This window comes from Phyllostomus discolor, chromosome 7 (genome assembly GCF_004126475.2).
Source record: "Phyllostomus discolor isolate MPI-MPIP mPhyDis1 chromosome 7, mPhyDis1.pri.v3, whole genome shotgun sequence".
Taxonomy (NCBI): Eukaryota; Metazoa; Chordata; class Mammalia; order Chiroptera; family Phyllostomidae; genus Phyllostomus; species Phyllostomus discolor.
In genome coordinates, this window is record NC_040909.2 from 111,869,995 (window position 1) to 111,895,960 (window position 25,966).

Genomic DNA, 25,966 nt, shown 5'->3' on the forward strand with positions numbered 1-25,966 from the left:
ATGGTCTTTTCTCAAATGTTCACCAGGCCTTTCACCATTTGATAGGACAATTATTTTTAAGAAGGTTGAAAATGTGATCTGGAAAACCACACTGACTCTATGTGGCATATTTGCTATTTTTAGCCGGGTTGAATAAGCTGGAAGTGGATGAATAATGCAGGTTAGAAAGAAAACAGATGCTAAATGTTACAAATAGGAAGGTTTTCCAGCACAGAGACGTTCATTTTAGGACGCGATTTTTGTTGGCACTTTTGGCATTATGACGATAATTGTTTTTCCCTCCAGCTGTTACACATCTGCATAGAAGGCTGGGGCAACTGGCGTTGGTCAGAGCCCTTCAGTGTGGACCATGCCGGGACTTTCATTCGAACCATTCAGTACAAGGGTCGAACGGCTTCACTCATCATCAAGGTCCAGCAGCTCAGTGGAGTGCAAAAGCAGGTGAGCTCCTTTGTGTTCACAACCCAGACGGCCCTTAATTGTTTGATGTATTTAATGGGAGGGAAACTTAGAGAAATGAAAAGAACAACAAAAAGAATCACAGTGGTATGCCTAGTTATACCTACTACAACCATGCACCTGAGTACCTAATAAGTGCTTCTTGATGATCCTGATGATGATGGTGATGGCTTCGGACCCTTTGTCCCAGTCTTTTACAAGAGCTGCTAACGAGCAGTAAAATTTACTGATTTTAGTTTCACCTCTTCTCCCTGTCACCACCTACCTTCTGGTGGAGGTGCTAATGAGCTGTGAAATGGCCAAAAGGCCTTTGTTGAGAAGGAAGAGAAGCAAGGGGTGCTGGGGACTCTGGATGACCCAACAGCGGGTCACCAGGAGTTGGTTCTCATGCGTGGAGGGATCCTCTGCAGGGAAGTGTTGCGATGCTCTCCCGTGATAGAGTGGGCCTGGGTCTCCAGCAGGCTTTCCCTCCCTAGGAGTCAGTGTTCACTGCAGTAAAAATTCACTGCAGTCTAACTCTTGGCATATAAAACCTCGGCTCTCAGCACATATTTTTACGTATTTTATAAAACTTCCTTTTGGCTGTTTTTGAAGTTCTAAGACTGCAAAGGGGAAAAAAGTATCTGACACTTTTTTTGTGTTCTTAAGATGTGAAATGTGGTTTTTAAAAGATGTTTTTCAAGCACGGAGCATATGACAAGAGTAGAAAGAAAAAAAGGAAATATTAAAATCTGAAAACTGGCTTCGCTGCACACATAATAACTGGATTTGTCGTAAGAGTTTTAACATACACATCTGCATCTGGATTGTAAGAGTCCATCCGGAGCTTATGTGAACTGAGGACATGATAGAACAGCACTCAGTCCCTGGAAAAGGAAAACAGGAACCTTCTGTAGTGATCAGCAGGGGCTCTACTCCATTGCTCAGTGCCAGGGGGTAAGTAGGAAGCCACTGGCAGGTAAGCAGGAGGGCCCACACCTACTCAGGGAGCTGGACGGCATGTTCTCATTGTTGTGGGCAACAGAAGTGACGTGAGAACTGTAACCGAGGAGTCTCGAAGAAGAAGCATGGAACAGTCTTCCCAATCAGCTGATTGGCTGCAATGGAACTGAGTAAAATGAAAGACGCCTCAAATGTGACAAAATCTTTGCTCTTAAATTACAGTCTTATTAACCTAACAGTGTGTGCAACTACTAGTGTGAAGGGAGTTTAGGGGTTTCACTAAGAGGGTATGACTTGAGCTGGGCTTTGGAAAACATGTAGGATTTGGATTAAGGGAAGGCATTTCAAGTAAACAGCGAGGGGACCAGCCTAACTAGTATGACCTTTGTGCTGGAAAGTCCTAAGAACAAGAAGTGTCACGGACTCCCATCTGCCCTCAGAACTCTCAGCAAATATCTACCTAATTAATGCAGACTGGTTTTATGATTCTGCCACTTATGGTCTTCCAAGAATGCCTTGTTCACCTTCTCATTCATCAGCATGCCTGGGAAGTGGTTGTTCAGCATTTTTTAATGCTCCAGATAATGAGAGGCTCTTTCCCTCCTATAGCAGCCCTTCCATTGCTGGTTACTTCCAGCTATTAATGAAGGATTTTTCCTAATTTTGAGTCAAAATCAGCACCGTTTAGCCAGTTTTACCATTCCTCCAAACGTGAGGTGGGTAGAACAATCACACGACAACTTGTAAGGAATCCTCTCTGTATTACAGCCCTTCAAAACTATGAGGGAAGCTGGGATGTTTTCCCTTAGTTTCCTTCTCTCTAGGCTGTGGCTCTCAAAGTTGGGAGTGTATCACAGTCCTCTGGACAGCTTGTTACAGCATAGGTCTCTGGGCCACACTCCCACAGTACCATATTCCATAGGTCTTGGGTGTGACGTATTCATTTGTGTTTCTAACAAGTTCTCAGGTGCTGCTTCTGGTCCCGGGGCCACACCGACTACCACAGCTCTGGTCTAAACATTCCCAGTTCGTTCAGCTCTTGTGCATGTGGTTGCTAGACCATTTACCAGTTAGTGGAATGGCAAGGTTCTTCCATGAAGAAATGGTTTTCACGGTGTGTGCTGGTGGGTAAGGTCACAGGCAGTTTGGCTGTCTGCCCTTGCCAGCTGTGAGATTCAGTTTTTTAACCTTTGTGAATCACTTCCCTCACCCTTAAGGTCGGGATACTCAGTGTGCCTTCCTCAGGAAGTTAGTGTGAGGATTAAATGTTTGTGCAGAGTGCAGTGGCATAACCCGATGAACTCCCATGGTGATTACAATAATGAAGTATGCCGAGGCAAGGGTCGCACCAGTTGGACTTGCTTTACTGCAGTAGTACCTCATTCTTTCATGAATATTGCATACTTTCAAGAAATACTAAATTTCATGGATAAATTAATATATATAATGTTCCTGAGCAGAAAAGACATATTACAGTACTATGAGTCAAAAAATTTGTCATTAAAAATACATTAAACAAAATTCTCACAAGTGTTACCTATCTTTTTTTCGATTATAAAAAATTTCCCAGAACTAGTACTTATTACCTATATGATCTTAGGCAAATTTCTTTTGTTTTTAATTTCTTTTTTTTATTGTCCCTCAAGGACATTTTTTTCATTGTTTTTAAAGAGAGAGGAAGGGAGAGAGAGAAATATCCATGTGACAGAGAAACATTGATTGGTTGCCTTCCATATGGACCTGGCCAGGGCATCAAGCACAACCTTTCCATTACAACGCTCCAAACAATTGAGCCACACCCACTAGGGTGACAAATTTCTTAATCTTTTCATGGTTTTATTCTTTTTGTGAAAGAAAATACCCAATAAATGTTAGTTCACTCTTGTTATTTTTATGTTAACTATTATAAAATATTTCTGAAAACACAGAAAACTCTAATGAAGAAAGTAAAAATTAACCATAATTCTACCACCCAAAGATAAATACTATTATTACTTTAGTAAAAAATAGTGTTCTTTTTCTTTTTTTCCTATGTAGATATTTTTAAACAACTCGAGATCTGACTACAATAATTTTTCAGCTTGGTTTCTTTTATTCATTTAACATTATATATGCTTATGTTCTCATGTTACCCAAAATTCCTGAAATTTTCTTTTGAATGGTTGCATAACAATTTACCAATTGATACCTTGAAACACACTAGACATTCTCTTGTTCTTAGGCTTTTAGGTAATTTCTAATTTGTCACTATAGTAAATCCTTAAGTAAATGTCATTGTGTCTAAACAGATGTTCAAGATCTGAGTCTCTCCCTAATACAGGGTCCAGCAGAAGTAACACCTGCTTGAGTATGGTTGGTAGGGTAATAATATGAGTGTAATAATTTACAGTTTTGTTGTGTGTGTGTCTGTGTGTGTGTGTGTTTTAAGATTTTATTTATTTATTTTTAGAGAGGGAAGGGAGGGAGAAAGAGAGAGAGAGAAACATCAATGTGTGGTTGCTGGGGGTCATGGCCTGCAACCCAGGCATGTACCCTGACTGGGAATCGAACCTGCGACACTTTAGTTCGCAACCCGCGCTCAATCGACTGAGCTACGCCAGCCAGGGCATAATTTACAGTTTTAATTTGGACATTTCACCTAAAACATCGTATGGTGTGCTTGAGTGTGATATTGTTATGTTAACAGAATTACATGCTTATGATTTTGTAATAAAAGATTTTTATAATAAGGGCATTATTTGTGCCAGATCCTGTATAATTTGCTATAAAATTTAATTACCTGTGCAAAGGGTGTGAATGTTGTTGTTGTTGTTGTAGTTGATGCATATTCCCAAACTAAAAAGATATATTTTATTCTTTAACCAAAATTTATTGTTTTGTCTCACCAGATTCTTGTTAGGGCTACAGTATTTTTTTTTTAATTTGTTTTACTGTTGTTCAATTACAGTTGTCCCCAATTACCCCCCATCACTCTCCCCTGCACAACTCACCGCCCACTTCCCACTCTCATTCCTCCCCCCATTATATGTGTCCCTGGGGTCTTTACACATGTTCCTTGACTTGACCCTTCCCCTTCTTTCCCCCGTTATCCCCCTCACCACTCCTCTCTGGTTACTATCAGCTTGTTCTTTATTTCTATGTCTCTGGTTCTAGTTTGCTTGCTTGTTTGTTTTGTTGATTAGGTCTCACTTATAGGTGAGGTCATATAGTATTTGTCTTTTACCACCTGTCTTATTTCACTTAGCATAATGCTGTCCAGTTCCATCCATGCTGTTGCAAAGGGTAGGAGTTCCTTCTTTCTTTCTGCTGCATAGTATTCCATTGTGTAAATGGACCACAGTTTTTTGATCCACTGACTTGCTGTGATGGGTACTTAGGCTGTTTCCAGGACTTGGCTATTGTAAATAATGCTGCTATGAACATTGGGGTGCATAGGTTCTTTTGGATTGGTGTTTCAGGATTCTTAGGGTATAATCCCAGCAGTGGAATTGCTGGGTCAAAAGCCAGTTCCATTTTTTTGAGGAAATTCCATAGTGTTTTCCACAGTGGCTGCATCAGTCTGCATTCCCACCAGCAGTGCACTAGGGTTTCCTCTTCTCCACAACCTCACCAACACTTGTTTGTTGATTTGTTTATGATAGTCCTTCTGACTGGTGTGAGGTGGTATCTCATTGTGGTTTTCATTTGCATCTCTCTGATGGCTAGTGATGCTGAGCATATATCTCTGGGCCCTTTGTATGTCCTCCTTGGATAAGTGTCTGTTCAAGTCCTTTGCTCATTTTTTAATTGGATTGTTTGTCTTCCTGGTGTGGAGTCATGTGAATTCCGCTTTATATATTCTGGAGATCAAATACTTGTCTGTAGTATCATTGGCAAATATATTCTTCCATACAGTTGGTTCCCTTTTCATTTTGCTGATGTACTCTTTGGCCATGCAGGAGCCAGAACTACAGTAATTTTTTAAATAAAACTAAATATATATTTATCCCTAAACTTCTACTGATTTTTTTAGTTTTTCAAACCATTAGCATTTTTAGAAGATTTTATTTATTTATTTTTAGAGAGGGAAGGAAGGGGGAGAGAGAGAGAGAGAGAGAGAGAGAGAGAGAGAGAGAGAGAGAGAGAGAGAGAGAAACATCAATGTGTGGTTGCTGGGGGTCATGGCCTACAACCCAGGCATGTACCCTGACTGGGAATCGAACCTGCGACACTTTGGTACGCAGCCTGATCTCAATCCACTGAGCTACGTCAGCCAGGGCTACCATTAGCATTTTTAAAAAATCTTAATATAAAGAGGAATTCAAATCAAGACTAACAAAAATAATTTTCATATATTCGAAGTTTAAGGAATTCTTTTCATCATTTTTTCTGTTAATGTCAAATATACATATTTTAAGACATCTTGTGCCAAATCACAATTCAGAATTTTTCCAAATGTTGTTTGTACCATTGAATGTTGATAATGATTTTCTGTGGGGACTGCCTCTCACACTTTTGTCCGTTTCTACCCTATTTATAATAAATAAACCTAAAAAAAAATGGAATGTAGCCAAACGAGAAGGACAACTTGGAGAGCAGTAATGGCAGCGCAGCAGCCCTCACGTGGCATCTACCTTTTTAAAAGGAAGTGTCGTTGTCCGCCTAAGAAACTGGGGAAGTCCATTTGCCATTGCCACTGTCACGAAGGGCACATACACACTTAATCCATACTTTGAATGCTAGCATTTCTTGTAGTTTAATGAGACTGAGCTCTCTGGTAGGGCCATTTTAAAATCTTAGGGTAGTAAGAAGCAGAACACAGGGACAGCAGTTCATTTAACCTCGCATGAAGCAAATGAGTGTGGTTTGTGCTGAGCCTGGGTGACGCTGAAAGGTCAGGAGACCACCATGCCAACCGCAGACAGACTGCCGCGTGTACCGACTTTGTGAAAAACCTTTCTAGTCAATGTTTTGTAGCCTCTCATCTCTCTCCCTCTTTCCCCCTCTTTGCCAATCCCTCCCTCCTTCCCTTTCTTCCTTGATCCCTCTTCCTCTGGCCCACACACACACAAGCAAAAATTTACAATATCTTTTTCAATTGGAGTTAATATTTTATTGTCAGGGTAGGTTAACATTCAGATTAGTTCTAGTTAAAGTATTATATATCAGAGACACGGGATCTCCTCAGTTAGCCAGGTTAGGAAGGAAGATCAGAACCAAGCTTCCAGAAGAGCCTCATGGATTCCCGCCACCCTCCTGTCTTGGCTTCTTTTCTTCTGCCCAGCCTGGGCCTGGGAATCCGCAATAAACCTCAGCTGCCTAATTACCAAGCCCCATTTGATAGAGATAAGTGTGTGTAGCTCCCTGATGTGCCTTAACCACATTCCTGTGCCCCGATGAACAGAAAAGCGCCTACAGCTAGCCTGAACAGTGACTGGCTCCCTGTGCTCTGCTTTTCCTGTACTCCTCAGTTCCCCAAGCGAAGGAAAACTTCTCGGGAACTTCGCACAGTTCACAACTGCTCGTGCACACGTATTTGCTTCCATTCTTCCCCTCCCTTGACTGAGGAAGGCTTTACCATTCTAAAAGCCTAAATGTACATATGTATGTGTGTGTACATATTTGTATCTTTATACATACACTTTTAATCATGGTTAAGATATCATTTTCCAGTGCATCTGGTGCTCTGGCGTTATTCTTTAATATCACTATTCTTCTTGGCACTGATCTAATAAGAGTTCTGAAACCTGCTAAGTAAAATCAGATGTGGAAATCTTCAGTACACATCTTTGTGGCTTTGGGGAAAGAGGGGAATTAGTGTGAAACCTGGAAATGTGTATTAAAGAGAAACCCTGCATTTAAAAAAAATTAAGTAGCTGTCTTCAACTGATAAATTAATCTTGAAATTCTAACCGTAATTTTCCAAATAAAGGCATCCTAAGTGTTGCCACTTTGAGGAGAAGCAGGCGCAGCTCTCCCCGCACTGTGCGTGGGAGCAGCCGCGCTCGTCACCGAGGAGTGGCCATTTTGGACTTCCCTTCATCTAAGTAGTGTTCCCTCCTGGCCACTTTGAAAGGCTTTCTTTTTATCAAATTTGAAAGCCTATTTAACAGGCTTTATAGTTGAAAATGAAACTATAAAACCCCACCAAGAATGATCTCTGTCTTTAAACAAAGTGAGTCCCAGATGGTTGCAGAGATTCTGTGGTTTCTGTGACAGACAGCAAAGTTCTCTCCTAAATCTCCTGGGGCCCAGAGGGTCCGAAGCAAGAGCAGCGTGCAGACCCTGCCAGGCCTGGGCGCGTCCAGCACGAGGGCAGAGCTCGGTGCTGCCTCGGAGCTTTCAGAGGTGTCCTTCGAGCCAGGTGATGCTGTGGCATCGTGAGAGTTCTCACAAGTGTCCCGGAACCCCTGGCACATACTTAAAAAAAAAATCTTGCTCTCTGATTTAGGACTCATAGTTCAGATGAGTGTCATGTTTGCTATATTGAAAACATTGTTTTTAAAAAATTGTAATGAACAGAGTATCTGGTTTTTACAGATGTATTCCTTCTAAAGAAAATTCAAAGGACTAAATAGTTGAAAAAGTAGATATTTAAGGAAATGCTATACCTCACTGTTCAAAATATAGTTTAGATAGTCATTCATGTTTGTGTAAATAGTAGTTCATTAAAAATGATGGTTACAAACTATTCTTAATGATACAGGAGAATATGTCAGTCAGGATGTTTTCAGCTTAAATTTACAAAATAGGCTTTTTCATCTTCCAAGCAAGTTAATGAGGTGGACACTTTTATTGTTTCCATTTGACTTTTATTGTCTCACGTAATGAGAAGGAAAAATGCAGGTCCAGGGCTGGTCAGGTAAGCAGCTCAGGGCTGCATCTGCTTCTCTGCCATCCGACCGGGTCCGCCCTCCTGGTTTCAGGGTGGCTGCAAAGGGGTATTCGTATCTTCTCATAACATCTTCCATGGCGGAAAAGAGGAAGGGCTTTCTCTTCTCAAAGTACTTCCCTTATTATCAAGGAGTAAAATCTTTCCCAGAGCCTTTTAGCAGTCTTTCCTTTTTCACGTTATTAGCCAAAACAGAGTCCCATGTTGACCCCTGAAACTAATCATTGGCAAAGTGAATTACCAGGCTTAGTTTATAGCAGTGATGATACAGTCTCTGGGGCCATGGGAGGCATTCACCTTCCCTGAGTATGTGCTGTTTTCTGAAACCTAAACCACACCAGGGTTTTTAATAGCAAGAGAGGGGAGGAGGGACCAGCTATTTGGAACAAAACCAGTGGTGTCTGCCAGGTTTACATTATGATTGGCAGCCTTTATCCTCTTTTTATAGTTTCTAAGTTTTCTTAATTATTAGTAGGTATTAATTTTATGAGAAGATAGACTGTCAGGGTGATTATCAGCTCAGGCTGTGAGCCAGTCTGGGTGATACTGGGCAAGGTATTCAACATTTCCGTGCCTCCATTTTCTCCTTGTTGCGATGAGGAGTCAGCAGCACTGATTTTGTAAGGTTGCTGTGAGATGAAAAGAATGAATTTGTGAAAAAGTTTTTTATTAGTCAGCATTCTTCAAAACCATTGAGGTTTGGATATGCGTGCACAGATACTTGTACACATACTGTATGTGTGCACGTAGAGAAAGGGAGGGAAAGGTGCATGCTGAGTGTTCTTCCCCGTCATGGTGAGCATTCATATTACAGAAAGGTTTGCTTTCCAAAAGTAGTCACTTTGTAAAAATAAGTTTTGCATTGTCTTTTCAGTTTCGACCAATTTAAGAGATATTTCTTAATGCCTACTATGAACTCTACTCTTAGCTGGATGAAGAGTTAGATAATCCATGGGTTTAATGGATTTATAACCTATGTTTCATAAAGATACATGCTTCTACACTATAGAAAAAACCTGAATAAAATCAAATATAAGTAGGCATCTGTGTTAACAGTTATTTGTATTATCAGTTTGTGCAGAGATCTCTTGTCGCCTAAGAATACAACAAACCCTTCAAAATCAGCTCCAGGGAATGGATTGATTACAGTTGTCCTCTCAGCTACCAGAGCTGGGGCCTTTTTCTCAGTCCCCATCCTTTTTTCCTGTGACATCATCTGGTACCATTGACCACCACCTCTCTGTCAGTCTCTTCCCCTGTGGCTTCTACAGCATCAGTCTCCTGGTTCATGGCCACGCTCCTTCATCCCTTGTTCTTCAGCCCCTTCTCTGGCTTCTGCCCCAATAGCTGTCCCCTGTACATTGGTCAGTTGCTGGGTTTGAGCCGCCACCCTCTTTTCCAAATAAACTACCTTCTTTCTGTGTCCATTTGCAGGGCTATTGTTTCATAAGTCTCTTATCTCCAACCTCAGCTTCACTCGCAAACCCTCGGCCAGTACCCCGAGCTGGGCCTGGACCCCACCTGTGTGTCTGTCCTTCCAGTGCTGTGAACTCAGCAGAGCCAAACCCCTCTCCTCTCAAGCCTCTTTTTCTTCTCGTGCTCTCTAACAAGCGAACGACTTTTTCTTTTCATTAAAAGGAACACAAGTTACTCTGTCTGAATAATTACATATTTCCAGTTCATGAAATCTGAACTGATGAGGCCTTATCTATCTGTTGTCTTTTAGATCATCATCTGCGGGAGACAGATCATCTGTAGTTACTTGTCTCAAAGCATAGAACTGAAAGTCGTTCAGCATTACGTTGGTCACGATGGACAAGCTGTGGTTCGGGAGCATTTTGACTGCCTCACCGCCAAGCGGAAATTGCCTTCATACATTCTAGAAAACAGCGAACTGACGGAACTGTGCGTGAAGGCCAAGGGAGATGAAGACTGGTCAAGAGACGTGTGCCTGGAATCCAAGGCCCCTGAGTACAGCATCGTCATTCAGGTGTGCGAGGTGCTGCAGTCTAGACGAGAGCGGCTTTAAAATTAAACATTTCTCAATATGCTCTTTATTTCATACAACACTTTCTATTATAAGGGGGCATATGTAAAAGAAGGGAGATCTGAAATAATACAAAGAGGCTTTGAATATTACATCCCAACTGTTTCCTTTCCACCCCGTGACGGCACGTTTGTCTCTGGTCCAACAGGCCTTGTAGCCAGGATGCTGCCCCTCCCAGACTGAGAGCATTGTATCTTGGGAAAGACTGTGATGCACAGAGCTCTGGCGGGAGGGGAGGGGGCAAAGGGTGTCCTCTCCGCTTAATGATCTTCGTGTCGATCTGTTACTTTTGTACCTCTTCCTCTCCTTCTGCTGTCATCACTGTCCTTCCCATAAAGGACAAATCATCTCTTTCATTCTCCCACCCAGGCCCATGTCAGTCTCTCCTCACAGATGGAAGTCCCTCGGTCTTTATGGAAAGAGTTGGCCCCAGTAACTCACTGCACATTCACTCTATGCCATAATGAAGTCTGTTTTTGCTTAGTTTTCTTTTTTTGTGGCTTTTTTCTATAACTTCAGACTTTTTAATCCTCCAAACCAACATTATATCTGTGCCTTATGTTGATTAATTAGTAAACTCGGGTTTAATGGGACCCTTTCCTATCTCGTGTGCAGGTGCCATCTTCAAACAGTTCCATTATTTATGTCTGGTGCACAGTTTTGACTTTGGAACCCAACTCTCAAGTGCAACAGCGAATGGTGAGTGCTTTCCAGTCCTAAAATATGGTATATGACTCTGACCTTCCCTGCGCTGAAATAAATTAAGGTCAGAGTGACCCAGGGAAGAGATTTATTACAAGTTTGTTTCAGCATCAAACAGCTGGAATACTGCAACAGAGCAAATATGAAAGTTCTTCTGCCCTTTTATTTTTACAGATTGTGTTCAGCCCTCTTTTTATCATGAGGAGTCATCTTCCAGACCCCATTATCATACATTTGGAGAAAAGGAGTCTGGGATTGAGCGAAACACAAGTTATTCCAGGAAAAGGGCAGGAAAAACCACTGCAAAACATAGAACCTGACCTTGTACATCACCTAACATTTCAAGCAAGGTACTGGAAAAACCCTTATATTTTCCTAAGAGAAATTCAGTGGAAAATTAACCTGGTACTATTGAGGGGGGAGAGGGAGGATACAGTTTTTTGTATGATTTCTTATCTTATGAGAATGTTATTTTTAAATTATCCTACTTAGTGTTCTCTTATTCTCTTCAGTAGTTTTAAATAAAATTTAGCCTCTTTCATTCAGCTTAGAAATAAATGAGGGATCATCAGAAAATTTAATTGGCACATAATTTCTCTCATGGAAGAAGAGATGAATAGAAGTCTCACTCAAGCGTGGTTGGGGTAGGGGGCCAGAAGAGGAAAAGCCAGGGCCCACATCATCCAAACACTGTGTCATCAGTCCCTAAACCACCAGAAATGGACTCCGTCTCGCAATGAAATATTGGACTACAGTATGTTTGTAGTTAGAGTTGTTGGTTTGTTTGTTTGCTTGCTTGTTTTTCAGTAAATTGTAGGCCACCTTAGAAATCTGATGGTTTTTTTTCTTTCTGTTTCTTAGAGAAGAAGATGACCCTTCACATTGCGCTGTGCCCATCTCAACATCCCTCATTAAGCAAATAGCCACTAAAATATACCCTGGAGGTTCCGTTAGCCAGATCCTGGATGAATTCTACGGGTCAGGAAAGTCCCTCCAACCCATGTGGCCCTATAATAAAAAGGATTCTGACAGGTATGTTCTCCAGCTATCTTTTTCTATAAACATTTTTCAGTATTAATAAATAACCGTTCACAAAAATGTTAGATACCAAAAAAGGGTGTTTGGTTGTTTTTTTTTAAATAGATACTTGCACGCATCTGTCAGATTCTGCCTTTTTATGATCCAGTAGATGTATTTTGTAGATTGCCTTACTCATAGTCTGGAATGTAACTGCATGAAAAGTTTCTTCTCCTGGATGCAAATTCAACATTGGATGATTGTGGTGTGAAGAGGTGTCATACAGGAGCGCTGTGTGTCTGGAATCCTTAAATATACTTCATGAATACTGAAGTCATTATATTTCACTGAATCTCTTGGATGTGGTGTTTGGAACAGGAATGAACAGCTGAGTCAGTGGGATAGCCCAATGCGAGTGAAGCTGTCAGTCTGGAAGCCATATGTTAGAACCTTGTTGATAGAACTTCTACCCTGGGCCCTGCTTATCAATCAGTCCAAGTGGGACCTTTGGCTATTTGAAGGAGAGAAGATTGTTCTACAGGTTCCTGCTGGCAAAATTATTATCCCTCCTAATTTTCAGGTACTATAACTTCTTTTAACTAATATGAATTCTTTTATTTCAACAGCCTTCTTTTATTCTGAGGTTGCATTTATATTCATAACAGAATGAATCAGTTGTGGGAAACTGTCGTTGAAGTTGAATACGTAAGGGGTGTGGAATGTTCTTTGATATTCAAAGACATTTCAGATGCCTTTTTGCCCATCGGCAGTATTCATGTTTGAGTTATCATTAAATTTGATAACTTGTACTAGTTACATTCTCATTTCCACTGTATATAGCACATTTGACAAGCATTAGAATTGGCCTCCTCCATATATACTAAGGACATAGAGCCATAGTCTGTGCTCTAGCACCTACCCCCTAGATACTTTTGTGGTCCTGACAGAGATGGGTAAGAACTGAGGATTTCTGAGCCACCATTTTTGCCAGGCCCCCTTTTTTTAATAAGTGGGTTTGAATGTCTACAGTCATGATGCCCGCCCAGTGTTGACGGTGACAATGTGGCATCATGACTGACATGGGGGAAGGCTTAGTCACAGAACAAAATCTCACAGGATGAGTTTATTTTCCATCACAAGAGAATTTTCTTGTGATGCTAGCTCATTTTTAAAAGCCATATAAATCTGTTTTTTAAAAAAGAGTACAAGGAACTCCTAATGAAATCTTTTTCCTGATAGAGAACAACTTGAGAGTTCATTTTTTTTAGGGGGTGGGACTTCAGTTCATAAACATCTTTATTCAATTGCATTTTAAAAAATAATCAAATCATGTTATTTTATGGAATTGGAATGTTGACTTACATGGACCTAAAGTTGCATAGTATTCTTTTGTCATATGCAATGAAACCTTCAGTTTTTTAAGCCTTTGGTATTTATAGGGTGGTTACAATTTGGGTTTGGTTTTTTCCCTTCTTCCATAAATATGAATTCCATCATGAATCAAAGAAAACATCTAAAATAAAATGTATGTTGCCAAGAAAGAAAGAAAGAAAGAAAGAAAGAAAGAAAGAAAGAAAGAAAGGAAGGAAGAAAAGAAAACCTTGAAGGATTTGTTTGCAAAATAGACCTATTATATATTTTTTAAAAATTCCTGTGATTTGAGGTAAAAATATCAAAGTTAAAAAAAATACTTGATAATTGAGGCATTGTTTTTCCAGGAAGCCTTTCAAATTGGAATATACTGGGCAAACACCAACACCGTGCACAAGTCAGCAGCAGTTAAACTGGTTCATAACCTGACGTCTCCGAAGTGGAAAGATGGAGGCAATGGTGAGGTCGTGTCGCTGGACGAAGAAGGGTTTGTTGATGCCGAAATAAGACTTGGTGCTTTCCCAGGGCATCAGAAGGTGAGATCAAAGTCTGTGTGAGTCCGGGGAAGTGGCGTGCCACCCCCTCAACCTGTTTAAAATGAACCCACCCTTTTCTTTTCAAATCCCGTTTTGGTATTACTTGTTCTAGACAATTTGTAACAGTGAAACCCATGACTTCTTAGACCTCTCTGTTTTCTTCCCTGTACCAGTGATAAAAGCTGTGTCACATAATTTATCCAGTAACTGCTCCGGTTCAGAACACTCAGCAGCCACTTGATTTATTGCATGTGGGGGGCTGGGGGGAGAGTGAACTTATTCACAAGTATCCACAAAGTGTGCTTGGCCTCCTCCGTTCAGAGGAGGAAGCGGAGCTGCTAGCATTCCGAGCACCGAGGGGAAGGATGAGGCCCCTGCTTGCACAGGCTGCATTCCTGAGCAGAGCAACAGGGGTCCATTCTGGTTTTCCCACGGAACCAGTGTTACAAGAGGACGTTGCATCCTTGGACAGGGGACTGGCACCCATGTTTTTAAAGATAGGAATACAAAAAACAGACTTAATTGGCCGTTAATTAAATACAAATGTGTACTTTTCAGCATAAATCTTCTCTAAAGTCTATGAAAACCAATTAAGTTGAATAATACAGTAACAACACTATCATATTGTACCATTTAGAGGTCTTATGTTGTCCTTAATAATATCTTCATTATTTTAGAGGTCCCAAATCAGAAGAAGAAGGGATACTTCATCAGAGCAGTTTAAGTCAGAATGACCTTTCTGTAGGGAGAAGTTAGATTTTGGCAGACTTCTTTGAAGAGCCTCTTGAGAAAAGTTAGGGTCACTTGGTGACTTTTTAAAAAATAAATTTCTCTGATACAAAGAGGTTGGTTTCTCTTCAATAGTCAAGGCTGGTATCCATTTCCTCAAAGTTGTCTGGGCAACACATGTTTATGCTCTGCCGGCCAAAACACTGTAACATGGGTGTGAATGGCAAAGAGCTGTAAGTGTGAATCGCCCAAAGTCGAATAGTTGTAAGTTGAGAACTACCATCAAAACCTGGAAAAAATGTTATGATACACAAACACCCGATGTCTCTAGCACCTCACCACATAGCCATAGTAAGCGCTGAATACATGTTTGTGAGTGAATGAATGGACTGTTGGAAAATATATTATTTTATATATTTATCTCATTATTCTTTAGCAGGGATTCTCAAACTTTTTATCCTTGACACCCCTTAAAATTATTAAGGACCTCCCAGAACCTTTTGTTTATGTGGGTTATATCTATTGATATTTAGAAGCCAAAACAAAATTTAAAACAAAGGATAGACATACATTCCATTAGTTATGAAAGTGATGACATTATACTTCATATAACCTCTAGAAAGTTCCAGTTGTACACTTAGAGAGAATTAGAGTGAAAAAGACAAATGGCATCTTAGTGTTATTTATAAAAATGGTTTTGACCTTTGGACTCCCTAAAATGATCTCAAAGACTACCTGCCAACCATGGGCCCTGGACCACACTTTGAGAGCTGCTGTTCTGATAATACCGCTTAAAGATACCCACTAGATGTGTATGCAGGTAATATCTGCCCTGAGCACCCGTCCCTCATAAACAGGGTGAGGTGATAAGATGACAGGCATAGTGGTAAGAGCAGCACCATGGAACCAGACTGCATGGTTTCCAGCCCCAACTAGACCTTCTTTATATTTGTGAACTTGGGCAAGTTACTTAACCTCTTCGTGCCCCATTTCCTTCTTCTGTAAAATGGAGATAAAAGTAGCTGCCCCCTGTGGGTGTTGTGAAGATTCTGTGAGTTACATGCATGAAGTGCATAAAACAGGTTGACCACAAGAAGGCCATAGGTGAGGGTCAGCCATTATGATTCCTTCATCATCACCAGCAGCAGCAGCATTGTTAAAGTTCTCAGAATTCCCCCCAGTCCATACTAGGCAGTCAGTGAGACGGCTACTATCATGTGCATGAGGAAGAGAAATGTTTATTTGAATTCTTCATGTTGAAAAAGATGAGTGGCATCTTTTTACATATAAGTGCTTTATAAATAAATATTTTGTGAGGGAATTGGTTAAATAACTTGAAAACAAGTCTCTAGGTTGCTACACGATAGCAAAAAAGTAACGAAGTGCTTTGCTGAGGTACCCAGTTGCAGAGGAAACCGGGGCCAGGACAGTTTTGAAACTGAAAGGGGGCCGTGTTAAATACTCTGGGACAAAAGGTAAAATCGGTACTGTGCTGGGAAAGCAATAGATAAAATGGCCTTTTGCAAGTAATCGAGGTTTTTATACACCTTACATGATGTCCAGATTTCCTCTTTCCTCAATTGTCTTGCAGTTGTGTCAGTTCTGCATTTCCTCCATGGTGCAGCAGGGGATACAGATCATTCAGATTGAAGACAAGACGACAATAGTCAATAATACACCCTATCAAATATTTTATAAACCACAGTTAGCGGCCTCCAAGCCCCGTTCTGGAAAGGAGGTAAGCAATTCATAATGTGATTGGTTTGTCTTAAGTTTCAATAAATTACAATCAATAGAATCAACCTTTTTTAACCTAGAACATATAAAAAGCTAGTGCTGAATATGGGTAAAGAGAAACACATTTATTTTTTTTACTTTAATTAAAACCGAGGATGTCATGGTCAGTGCTTCCAAGGTAGTTCCCAAGCAAAAACAAGGTAGTTCCCAAGCAAAAACACCCGACACAGTCAGATGAGCGCTGCCTGCGCCCCATCTGCTCAAGGCCACGGCACACTCTTCTCGCGTGCACTGAGCCACAGCCCCAGCAGCAGGGAAGAGCTCCTGACGACTGGCTCCCCATCTCAAAGGAAGGAACATCTGCCTTGCAGGCCCCACTGCCGGGAGGAGCCGTGTGGGTGAAAGGCTGGGCCCCCACTGAGCCCCGGATCTGGGAGCCCTGAGCTCCATGTCCATGAGGACAGTAAACATGAAAATGTACCAACTCATTTATGTTAACTTCTCCATGGCACAATATGCAGAAAATAAACCCAAGAAGGATTTTTGATTCAGTTCTTTATACAATTAAAATGAAATTACATTTAGGGAAAAGGAAGATATTTTAAAAGCACTTAAAAACAGTATTCTAAGTGGTATGCTAGTTTCAATAGTTTTATCTTTGTCTTCATTTACCATTATCCCTTAGTTCAGCTCCTAAAATTACGTTAGAACAATAAAATAGAATCAAAGTGTCATTCTTCTAAGTTTACGATGTATTGCAGTATTTACAAAAATGTGTGAAGAATACATTTTTATCTTGGTTCATTCAAGTGTTGTTCAAATGCAGATGTGACCAGAAGTATGGGGGGGGGGGGGCGCACAGCGGTCAACAATGTTTGCCTTGTAGGAGAGCCTCTGACCAGAGAATCAGCCTGCATCCCGATAATTTCCACCTCTCCCCACCCGGTGCTTCCTGAAACCTCAGGTCCGGGCTTCCCACACTAACATGTCCTCATCTGAAAATGGCCATCATTTGGTGTTCCTTGTGGGGTTTTATGAGCGTTAAATGAGATAATATTCATAAAAAGCCTAGGCATTGAGGAAATGAGAGTGCGGCAGGCCGCAGCAGCCACACCAGCATCGCAGTGAGCTCCTCACTTGTCTGGGCCTCCTGGAGAAACAGGGGCAGCCCACCTTCGTCCCTGCAGCTCAGGAGTGTCCCTTTTTCAGTTCCCCACCCAGCCTCAGGGGCATAAAGGAATTTTTTTCAAGACATACTAATCCCTAGCCTCTGGAGGAGATTGTGTGGCAGAGTGGGGAAAACACCAAACAGGAAGCAGGGAGCCTGGCCTGTGGCTGGGCTTTGCCTCTCACTGGTTTTGTTATTGGTGGAAAACGAGTTCACGCAGTATCACGAGAAAAAGAATTTCCTGACACCCATGGGGGGCTCTGTGGTAAGCTTTACCAATGATGTATAATGAAGGGGTTCCCCTCCTAACTTCCCAAAGTCCTATCTCCATCTGTCCTGCCGTGGGAAAGGTCCAGTCTTGTCTTCAGCAAGGCCAAGGCAAAAACCAGTGTCCAGAGTTTCTGCTCCATATTAGACTCCAGTCCAGCCCAGCATCCAGCCAGCGTGGCGTGTGTTTCCAGCTGCAACCCATTGCTGTGCTGTGGGATACAGGCTCCCTCCTGGAGTCTGCATGTGGGATCCACACGGCTATGCTCCGTGTTCCTGCTAGGGCCACAGGGCTTTGGAGAGTGAACATGGGAGTACAGTTCACCCGTGTGTGTGTGTGTGTGTGTGTGTGTGTGTGTGTGTGAGAGAGAGAGAGAGAGAGAGAGAGAGAGAGACTGCTTTGGGATTATATTAGTTTGGGTTTAGGATGGACCAGGTGTTTTTTCAAAATGACCAATTTCCCAGGCTTTCTCAGGCTTTGGATGAGTCTACACTCCCTAGTTAGATTAACAGGCCTCTGTGGCCCAGCACCTTCCCCACACCTCCCAGCAGTCCAGTGGTGGGAAGCGAGGCGTGTTAATCCTTTTGGTGGAGCGAGGTGCTGTGGTCCCCTGGAGTATGAAAAGCTGTAACTTTCTGGTGAAGCAGACAGGTTCATGCTCCTCAGTTTATCAAGCTCAATGTCTAGTTCCCTTTGCTCCCCTTTCTTCTTATAATCAGCTAAATACCAGTGGTAACAGTTTTGTTCTGTGATTTTGGACAAGTCATTGGCTCTCCGGAAAGCAGCTGTCTTCATCGTGAAAGAGGAGGATCAAATAAATTCTCCCAAGGTCCTTTTTTAAAAAATTTTTACTCTGGGATATAAAGCACTTTAATTACAGTTGACGTGCAATGTTGTATCAGTTTCAGGTGTACAACGTGGAGTTGACATTTATATACCTTACGAAGTGATCGCCATGAGAAGTCCAGTAACCATCTGTCACATACAAAGTTGTTGCAATGCCATTGGCGATATTCCCAATGCTGTACCTTACATCCCCATGACTTATTTGTGTGACAAATCTGTGCCTCTTAGTACTCTTCACCTTTTTGCCCATCCCACCCCCCCATCACCCAACACTCTGGCGACTATCAGTTTGTACATCCTACCTGTGAGTCTGATAGTTTGGTTTGGTTTGTCCACCACTTCAGTTTTTCACCCTGGTGCACTGTTGGTGGGATTGTAAATTGGTGCAGCCGGTATGGAAAACTGTATGAAGCTTCCCCCAAAAAACTAAAAATAGAACTCTCAATGTCCTTTTTAAGTGTGAAATTCTGAGACTCTCAAATGAGCCAGAAACCATGTGAGATTCCAACTGAGGGTGGAGATCGGAGTTGCCTCCTCCCTTGGGGTGAGCCATCACTAAAACCTGTGTTCCGCGCTCCCAGTGCGCTGCTCTGGCTCTCCTTCACGTCTCTTCGTGCCACGTCCCCCGCCCCCAGGGTGCCACACTCCTCCAGTTCACCCATCCCTGTCCAAGAAGACCTCCCAGCGCATGGCAGTTCTCCCCCCATGGCATCTGGATTTTGCGACATTCCCAAATGTGACATGTTGAGAACTTTGCATCACCTTTTAAATCACCTCAGCTCCGTCCTGTTTCTTTCTGCCTAGAAAAGCAGCTACTACTCCCACTGCTTGTAACTGTCCCACTGGGGCTTTGTCGTGGGAACAGGATTTTCGATATTCCTGTGTCCCCCACCTGGCCCCCTCCTGAGAATACATGGTCAGGGTTTCTTAGAAGCTGTGCTTGGAAAAGCTTGACTTCTCTGTATTATCGTAGTAAATGTGCTGTGTCTGCATTGTCTTTTCTTTTTTCAGTATTTTCACGTTCCAGACAGTGCTACTTTCAGCATTTGCCCAGGTGGCGAGCAGCCTGCCGTGAACTCCAGCTCCCTTCCTTGCTGGGACTTAATGCCTGACATCAGTGCATCCGCACTGGATGCATCTCTGCTTCAGAAGCAGATCTCGCTGGCCTTTTCTCCCACCGCGGGTGCCGACAGCTCACAGAGCTGGAGCCTGCCAGCCGTGGTTCAACAGGAGTTCCCCCGACAGAGTGTGGCGGTGCCCTTGGGCAGCTGTAGGGAGAATGGATTCTGCACCAGGTACTGTGCATGTGTGCAAACACCCTGCTTCTCTTGTCACTATAGCTGTTCACTGAGGGGCCAAGAGACGGGAGAATGATTGCAGTGCCCACCATATGTAAAACTAAGTTTGCCTCTTGTTCACAATGGCTTCTAGACATTGTATACAACTGGGCAAATGTTAGGGTCATGTGGATTTTTCCCTGATGGGCGGCTTCTCCTGGGGGAAGATGATGTAACAGCAATACAGCGTTATGAGAAGATTGCCTCGTTTTATGACTTCTTGGCCTCTGTCAAATGATAAGAAAATAAGGATTAAAATATGAGAGAGTGAAGTTGGAAAACCTTTTTATTTTCCCATATTTTATTTCAAAATGGAATTTTTCTCAAAAAGTCATTAAGAGAGATAACTCAGATAAACACAAGTTACAGAAGACTCTGTTCTGCAGTTGTTCCTGCACGCAAGTCACCGATTACGCAAATAACAGCCACAGAATCAAGCCAGGGACATGTAGTGGTCTGTTCATACTGGACTTTTATTTTGTGGTTGTTTTGCATGCAATATGTCCTTCTCTAGCTGTCGGGAATAACTTATCTATGCTATATGTAAAAAGTACAAACAAAAATATATTGTGACCTTATGAGAGGTACCTTACTCTTGGGATTATGAATTTATAGACTTTATTTGAGATTTTAGCCATCCTAACTTTGTGAGGTATACAGATTTCTAGTAGTAGTATTTTAAAAGATAACTTTCCAACACACATAAGTAAGGCCCTGTTCCCCGCACACATCCCTTCTCCTTTCCCAACATTCACAAACATCCCTGGTTTTATGAGCACTTTCGTCCCTCACTAGAGAGGAGGGGTCCTCCTTATATTCTGATTGGAGAAGTTCAGTCCGATGAGTTTAAGGAAGCATTTTTGACAGTGATGTGAACCTGTGTCTAGAAAACAAAGCTTATTTTTAAAATTTGAAGACAAAACTCTAACTTTTTATTTGAAATTGTTTAAAATTCTGAGAATCACAAGACATAATTTTATTAAAATAACAATTTCTTTTTTTTTTAAACTTGGCATTTAACATGTTTTTTTTTCTTTTTTTTTTAAGATTTTATTTATTTATTTTCAGAGAGGGAAGAGAGAGAGAGAGAGAAACATCAATGTGTGGTTGCTGGGGGTTATGGCCCGCAACCCAGGCATGTACCCTGGCTGGGAATCGAACCTGGGACACTTTGGTTCCCAGCCTGCGCTCCATCCACTGAGCCATGCCAGCCAGGGCAACAATTTCATTCTTAAATATTAAGTAAGATGTTAGATTAAAAATTCCTTATGTTAGTTCTGGCTACCCACTTTCTTGGCCACCAAAAAGAAAATTCCCAAGGTTGGCTTTCCCAATTCTTTCAAAATTAGGCTGGGAAAAGAACTTTGTAGTTAGTCCACAGTCTGTACTCCGAAAGTGAATTCACGTCCCGCTGCCCCATCTCCTCCTCCCTCTCCCCTCCTCAGTCCAGCAGGGCACATTTGCAGGTTTCGTGAATGGGATTCCCCAAAGGCTAGTGGACATTCTGTGGCATTTCAGGCACACAGTCTTCGGGGAGGGGCCTGACACTGGTGAGCAAGGCAAGTAGCAAATGGGAAGTCACACATTTGGCAAATATCTGATTTCTTCAATTAATCTGAACCATCAGTCCATGTAATTTAAACATCAGAGAGAATTTTTTTTTGCTCTGGTATGAAATGTTGTTTGGTAGATTATAGTCCTGGATTCGAAAAACTCTGTCACTCCATTGCGGAGGGGAGCTCGTGCCCACACAGCAATTCTTTTAGTGCCAAATGACGCAGCTTCATTCTTGGTGGACAAGTGGCGCTCCTGTAGAGTATGCTGACTGTGGAAACTAACAACAAACTCTACGAGCCTACCTACATTTAGGGGAAAAAAAGAGCAAGTACCCAGATTCTCTCGGTGTCCTTCTGAAAGCACAACAGCTCCTCCTTGGCCAAAATTTCCCATGCGTGTTTGAGGGGAAAGGCGCCCTGCCCGACAGTTGGAGGCACAGACAGATGGTGGGGGGGGGAGTGCAGGGGGAAAGTGCAGCCCAAGGTTACCTGTCATTCTCTCCGAGTGGCAGAAGTTACGGAGGGGTTTCTTTTAGATAATTTCTCACATTTAAAAAAAAGTTTTGTGATAAATGTATGTTACTGTTTTCGGGGGAAAAAAACAGTAAGTCTATAATATGTGGCAGTTACTATAGAAGAAGATGGCCTTCTTTTTCTAGAAACCATTTGCTCTGGTTTATAAAAGAGAAGGTACTACAGAGTTCTAAATAGTGCAAGTCTAATAAATAAACGTGCATCAGTAGAGAAGGCGTTTCTTTCCAAACCATTTCTGTCATTTGGGTTCCTTCTGTTCCAGGGCCGTGGCACTGACTTACCAAGAGCACTTGGGAGTGACTTATTTAACCCTCTCCGAAGACCCTAGTCCTCGAATAATTTTCCACAACAGATGTCCAGTAACAGTACTTATTAAGGAAAATATCAAAGGTATATTTTATAACATTGAATTTAAATAATAACAAAATCTGTATTTTTTTCTGGAGGTTTTTACTTAGTAGTTAGTTACCTGTGATCCTGTAAGGAATGTTTAAATAAAAGAGTTACTAATCTCCTGAAAAGTTTTCCTTGCCCCACTATGTTTAATATCCCTAAGTCTGTCCTCAAGACCTTAAGACTACATATGCCTTTTTTTAGATACTCCGAAGTTTGAGGTTTATTGCCGAAAAGTTCCTGCTGAGTGTTCAATCCATCATGAGCTTTATCACCAGATTTCCAGTTACCCAGACTGCAAGCCCAAAGACCTGCTCCCCAGCCTCCTTCTAAGAGCAGAGTCCGTGGATGAAGTCACGACTGAGTGGAGTGATGCCGTCGATGTCAACAGTCCGGGGACCCAGGTCCGTGAGCCACACGTTACCCCAGTGCCCAAAGGAAAATGCCCTTTTCTAAGTGTCAGTGGTTGTCTATTTTTAAGCGTAGTTTTCTGAATGCTGGACTTCCCGTCTCTGTGTGAGGGCCTGTGTGTACTCATTTTTGATTCTCAAATACAAGTATATATTTCTAAAGTATACTCTGTACCTGTTTACCAGGGAGGAGCACTTGGTAACAGCAAGCCCACCTTGGATCTATTACAGGGTAAAACAAATAAAATTGCTGGACTTCTCTACACAGAAGGTAGTCCAACTGGCCAGATTTTAAGACAATCATAATGCCAATGCTAGTTTAATTCCCTCTTCTGAAACTTTACTAATTTTAAAATATACATTTTATCCTAGTAGTACATAAAACTTTGCAAGTATAAGTGTAGTTTTAAAATCCTGCACAGATAAAATGTCTTGATTTGTCCCTGTCTTACTCTGGATATTAGTGCTGTTATTTTTGTTGTAAGTGGAATATGAACCAAGCATATTGTTCCTACTGTGCTTAAGATTTGCCGTGTTTTAGGCCATCGTCCATATACACCAAGACTGTGGATTTGATCCCTGGTCAGGGCACTTACTAAAATCAACCAATGGATGCATAAATAAGCAGAACAGCAAATCAGTGTTTCTCTCTCTCCCTCTCTCTCATCAATCAATAAGTTTTTAATTGCCATTTTTAATATATAGTGGCATTAAATACATTCACCATGTTGTCCAACCATTATCACTATTTTAGCGTCCCAAACCAAAGCTCTGTGCCCATTAAGCAACTCCCTGTTTCCCTCCACTCAGCCCCTCATAGCCTCTTTTGCACTTTCTGCCTCTGAATTTGCCTAGTCTAAGCACCTCATAAAAGTGGAGTCAAACAATACTTGTCCTTTTGTGTCTGGCTTATTTCACTTGGCATAATATTTTCAAGGTTTATCCATAACATGTGTCAGAACTTTATTCCCTTTTGTGGCCAAATAATATTGTGCTGTACTTTTTTAATGTTCTTTACATCTATTAGTTTATTTGATCTTCACAATAAGCTTTTGAAGTAGATCCCATTGTAATGGTTACAAAACACATATTAAAGTTATAAATATGTATAGTAATAATGATGATTACCATTTAATAATCACTAACTGTGTGCCAGGCATTGGGCTAAGCACTTTACAGTCATTCCTTTTTTTTTAATCGGGGTGACATTGGTTAATAAAATTATATAGCTTTCAGGTGTACAATTCTATAACACATCATCTGTATATTGCGTGTTCACCGCCCCAAGTCAAGTCTCCTTTCATCACGATTTTCCTCCTTATATCCTCCTCTACCTCCCACAGCCCCTTTTCCCTCTGGTAATCACCATACTGTTATCTGTGTCTGTGAGTTTTATTTGTTTGGGGTTTTTTCTTTTGCTTAACCCCTTTACATTTTTGACCCAGTCCCCCAACCTTCCTCCCCTCTGACAGCTGCCAGCCTGTTCTGTGTATCTATGAGTCTGTTTCTATTTGTTTGTTAATTTTTTTGTTCATTAGATTACATATATAAGTGACAACATATGGTACTTTCACTTAGCATAATAGTCTCCAGGTCTATCCAAGCTGTTGCAAAACTAAGATTTCCTTCTTTTTTATAGTCAAGTAGTATTCCATTATGTAAGTGTACCACAGTTTTCTCTCTTCTTTTTTGTTACTGTTGGCACTACTACTGCTGTCCCCCATTCCCCCCCCACCCCTTTTCCTTCAATAAGCCCCTACCCTCTCCCTCTCCACAGCCTTCACCACATTGTTATCTGTGCCCCTGGGCTATGCATATGTGCATATATGTACTTTGACAAATGTCTTCCAGTCACCCCCAGCCCCCTCCCCTCTGAGATCTGTCAGTCTGTTCCATGATTCCATGCCTCTGGTTTTATTTTGTTCATCAGTTTATATTGTTCATTAGATTCCACATGTGAGTGAGATCATGCTGTCTTTCTCTGACTGGCTTATTTCACTTATATAATATTCTCCAGGTCAGTCCATGCTGTCACAAAAGCTAAGATTTCCTTCTTTTTTAAGGCTGCATAGAATTCCATTATGTAAATGTATCACAGCTTTTTTATCCATTCATCTACTGATGGACACTTGAGCTGCTTCCAAATCTTGGCTATTGTAAATAATGCTGCATTGAACATAGAGGTGCATATATTCCTTCAAATCAGAGTTTTGGATTTCTTCGCATATATTCCCAGAAGTGGGATCGTTGGGTCTTAAGGCAGTTCCTTTTTTAATTTTTTGAAGTAACTCCATACATTTTCCACAGTGGCTGCACCAATCTGCATTCTCACCAGCAGTGCATAAGAGTTTCCTTTTACCGCATCCTCTCAAACACTTGTCTGTTGTTTTATTGATGATAGCCATTCTGACAGGTATGAGGTGTTCTCTCATTATGGTTTTAATTTGCATTTCTATGATGATTGGTGACATTGAGCATTTTTTCATATATCTATTGACCATCTGTATGTATTCTTTGGAGAAATGTGTGTTCAGGTCCTTTGTTCATTTTTTAATTGAATTGTTTGTCTTCCTGGTGTTGAATTGTGTAAGTTCTTTATAAATTTTGGATATTAACCCATTACCAGATGTATCACTGGCAAACATTCAGTGGGTTGTCTTTTCATTTTGTTGATGGTTTCCTCTGCTGTGCAGAAACTTCTTAGTTGGATGTGGTCCCATTTGTTTATTTTTTCTTTTATTTCTCTTGCCTGGGAAGATAAATCAGAAAAAATGTTGCTATGAGAAATGTTCGAGATTTTACTGCCTATGTTTTCTTCTATAAGTTTCTTGGTTTCAAGTCTAATATTTAAGACTTTAATCCATTTTGAGTTTATTCTTATGTGTAGTGTAAGAAGGTGGTTCAGTTTCTTTTTCTTTCTCCTTCCTTCCTTCCTTCCTTCCTTTCTTTCTTCTCAGATCTGTCCAGTTTTCCCCAACACCATTTATTGAATAGGCTCTCTTTACCCCATTGTATGTTCTGGCCTCCTTTGTCAAATATTAAT

The 25,966-nt window shown here is 41.4% G+C and overlaps 1 protein-coding gene across 6 annotated transcripts in view; it reads left to right on the plus strand.

Annotated features, from left to right (window-relative positions):
- Positions 1 to 25,966, plus strand: part of VPS13B (vacuolar protein sorting 13 homolog B) — a 702,408-nt gene that overhangs the window by 628,840 nt on the left and 47,602 nt on the right. For all 6 annotated transcript variants that reach the window (XM_036031293.1, XM_028534101.2, XM_036031289.1 and 3 more), the window contains 11 exons: positions 286 to 441; positions 9,999 to 10,262; positions 10,935 to 11,018; positions 11,196 to 11,371; positions 11,883 to 12,053; positions 12,417 to 12,618; positions 13,757 to 13,945; positions 16,266 to 16,412; positions 19,705 to 19,988; positions 22,383 to 22,510; positions 22,718 to 22,917. In XM_036031293.1, coding sequence (XP_035887186.1) covers positions 286 to 441; positions 9,999 to 10,262; positions 10,935 to 11,018; positions 11,196 to 11,371; positions 11,883 to 12,053; positions 12,417 to 12,618; positions 13,757 to 13,945; positions 16,266 to 16,412; positions 19,705 to 19,988; positions 22,383 to 22,510; positions 22,718 to 22,917 — 2,001 coding nt within the window. The remainder of the gene's footprint in view (positions 1 to 285; positions 442 to 9,998; positions 10,263 to 10,934; positions 11,019 to 11,195; positions 11,372 to 11,882; positions 12,054 to 12,416; positions 12,619 to 13,756; positions 13,946 to 16,265; positions 16,413 to 19,704; positions 19,989 to 22,382; positions 22,511 to 22,717; positions 22,918 to 25,966) is intronic.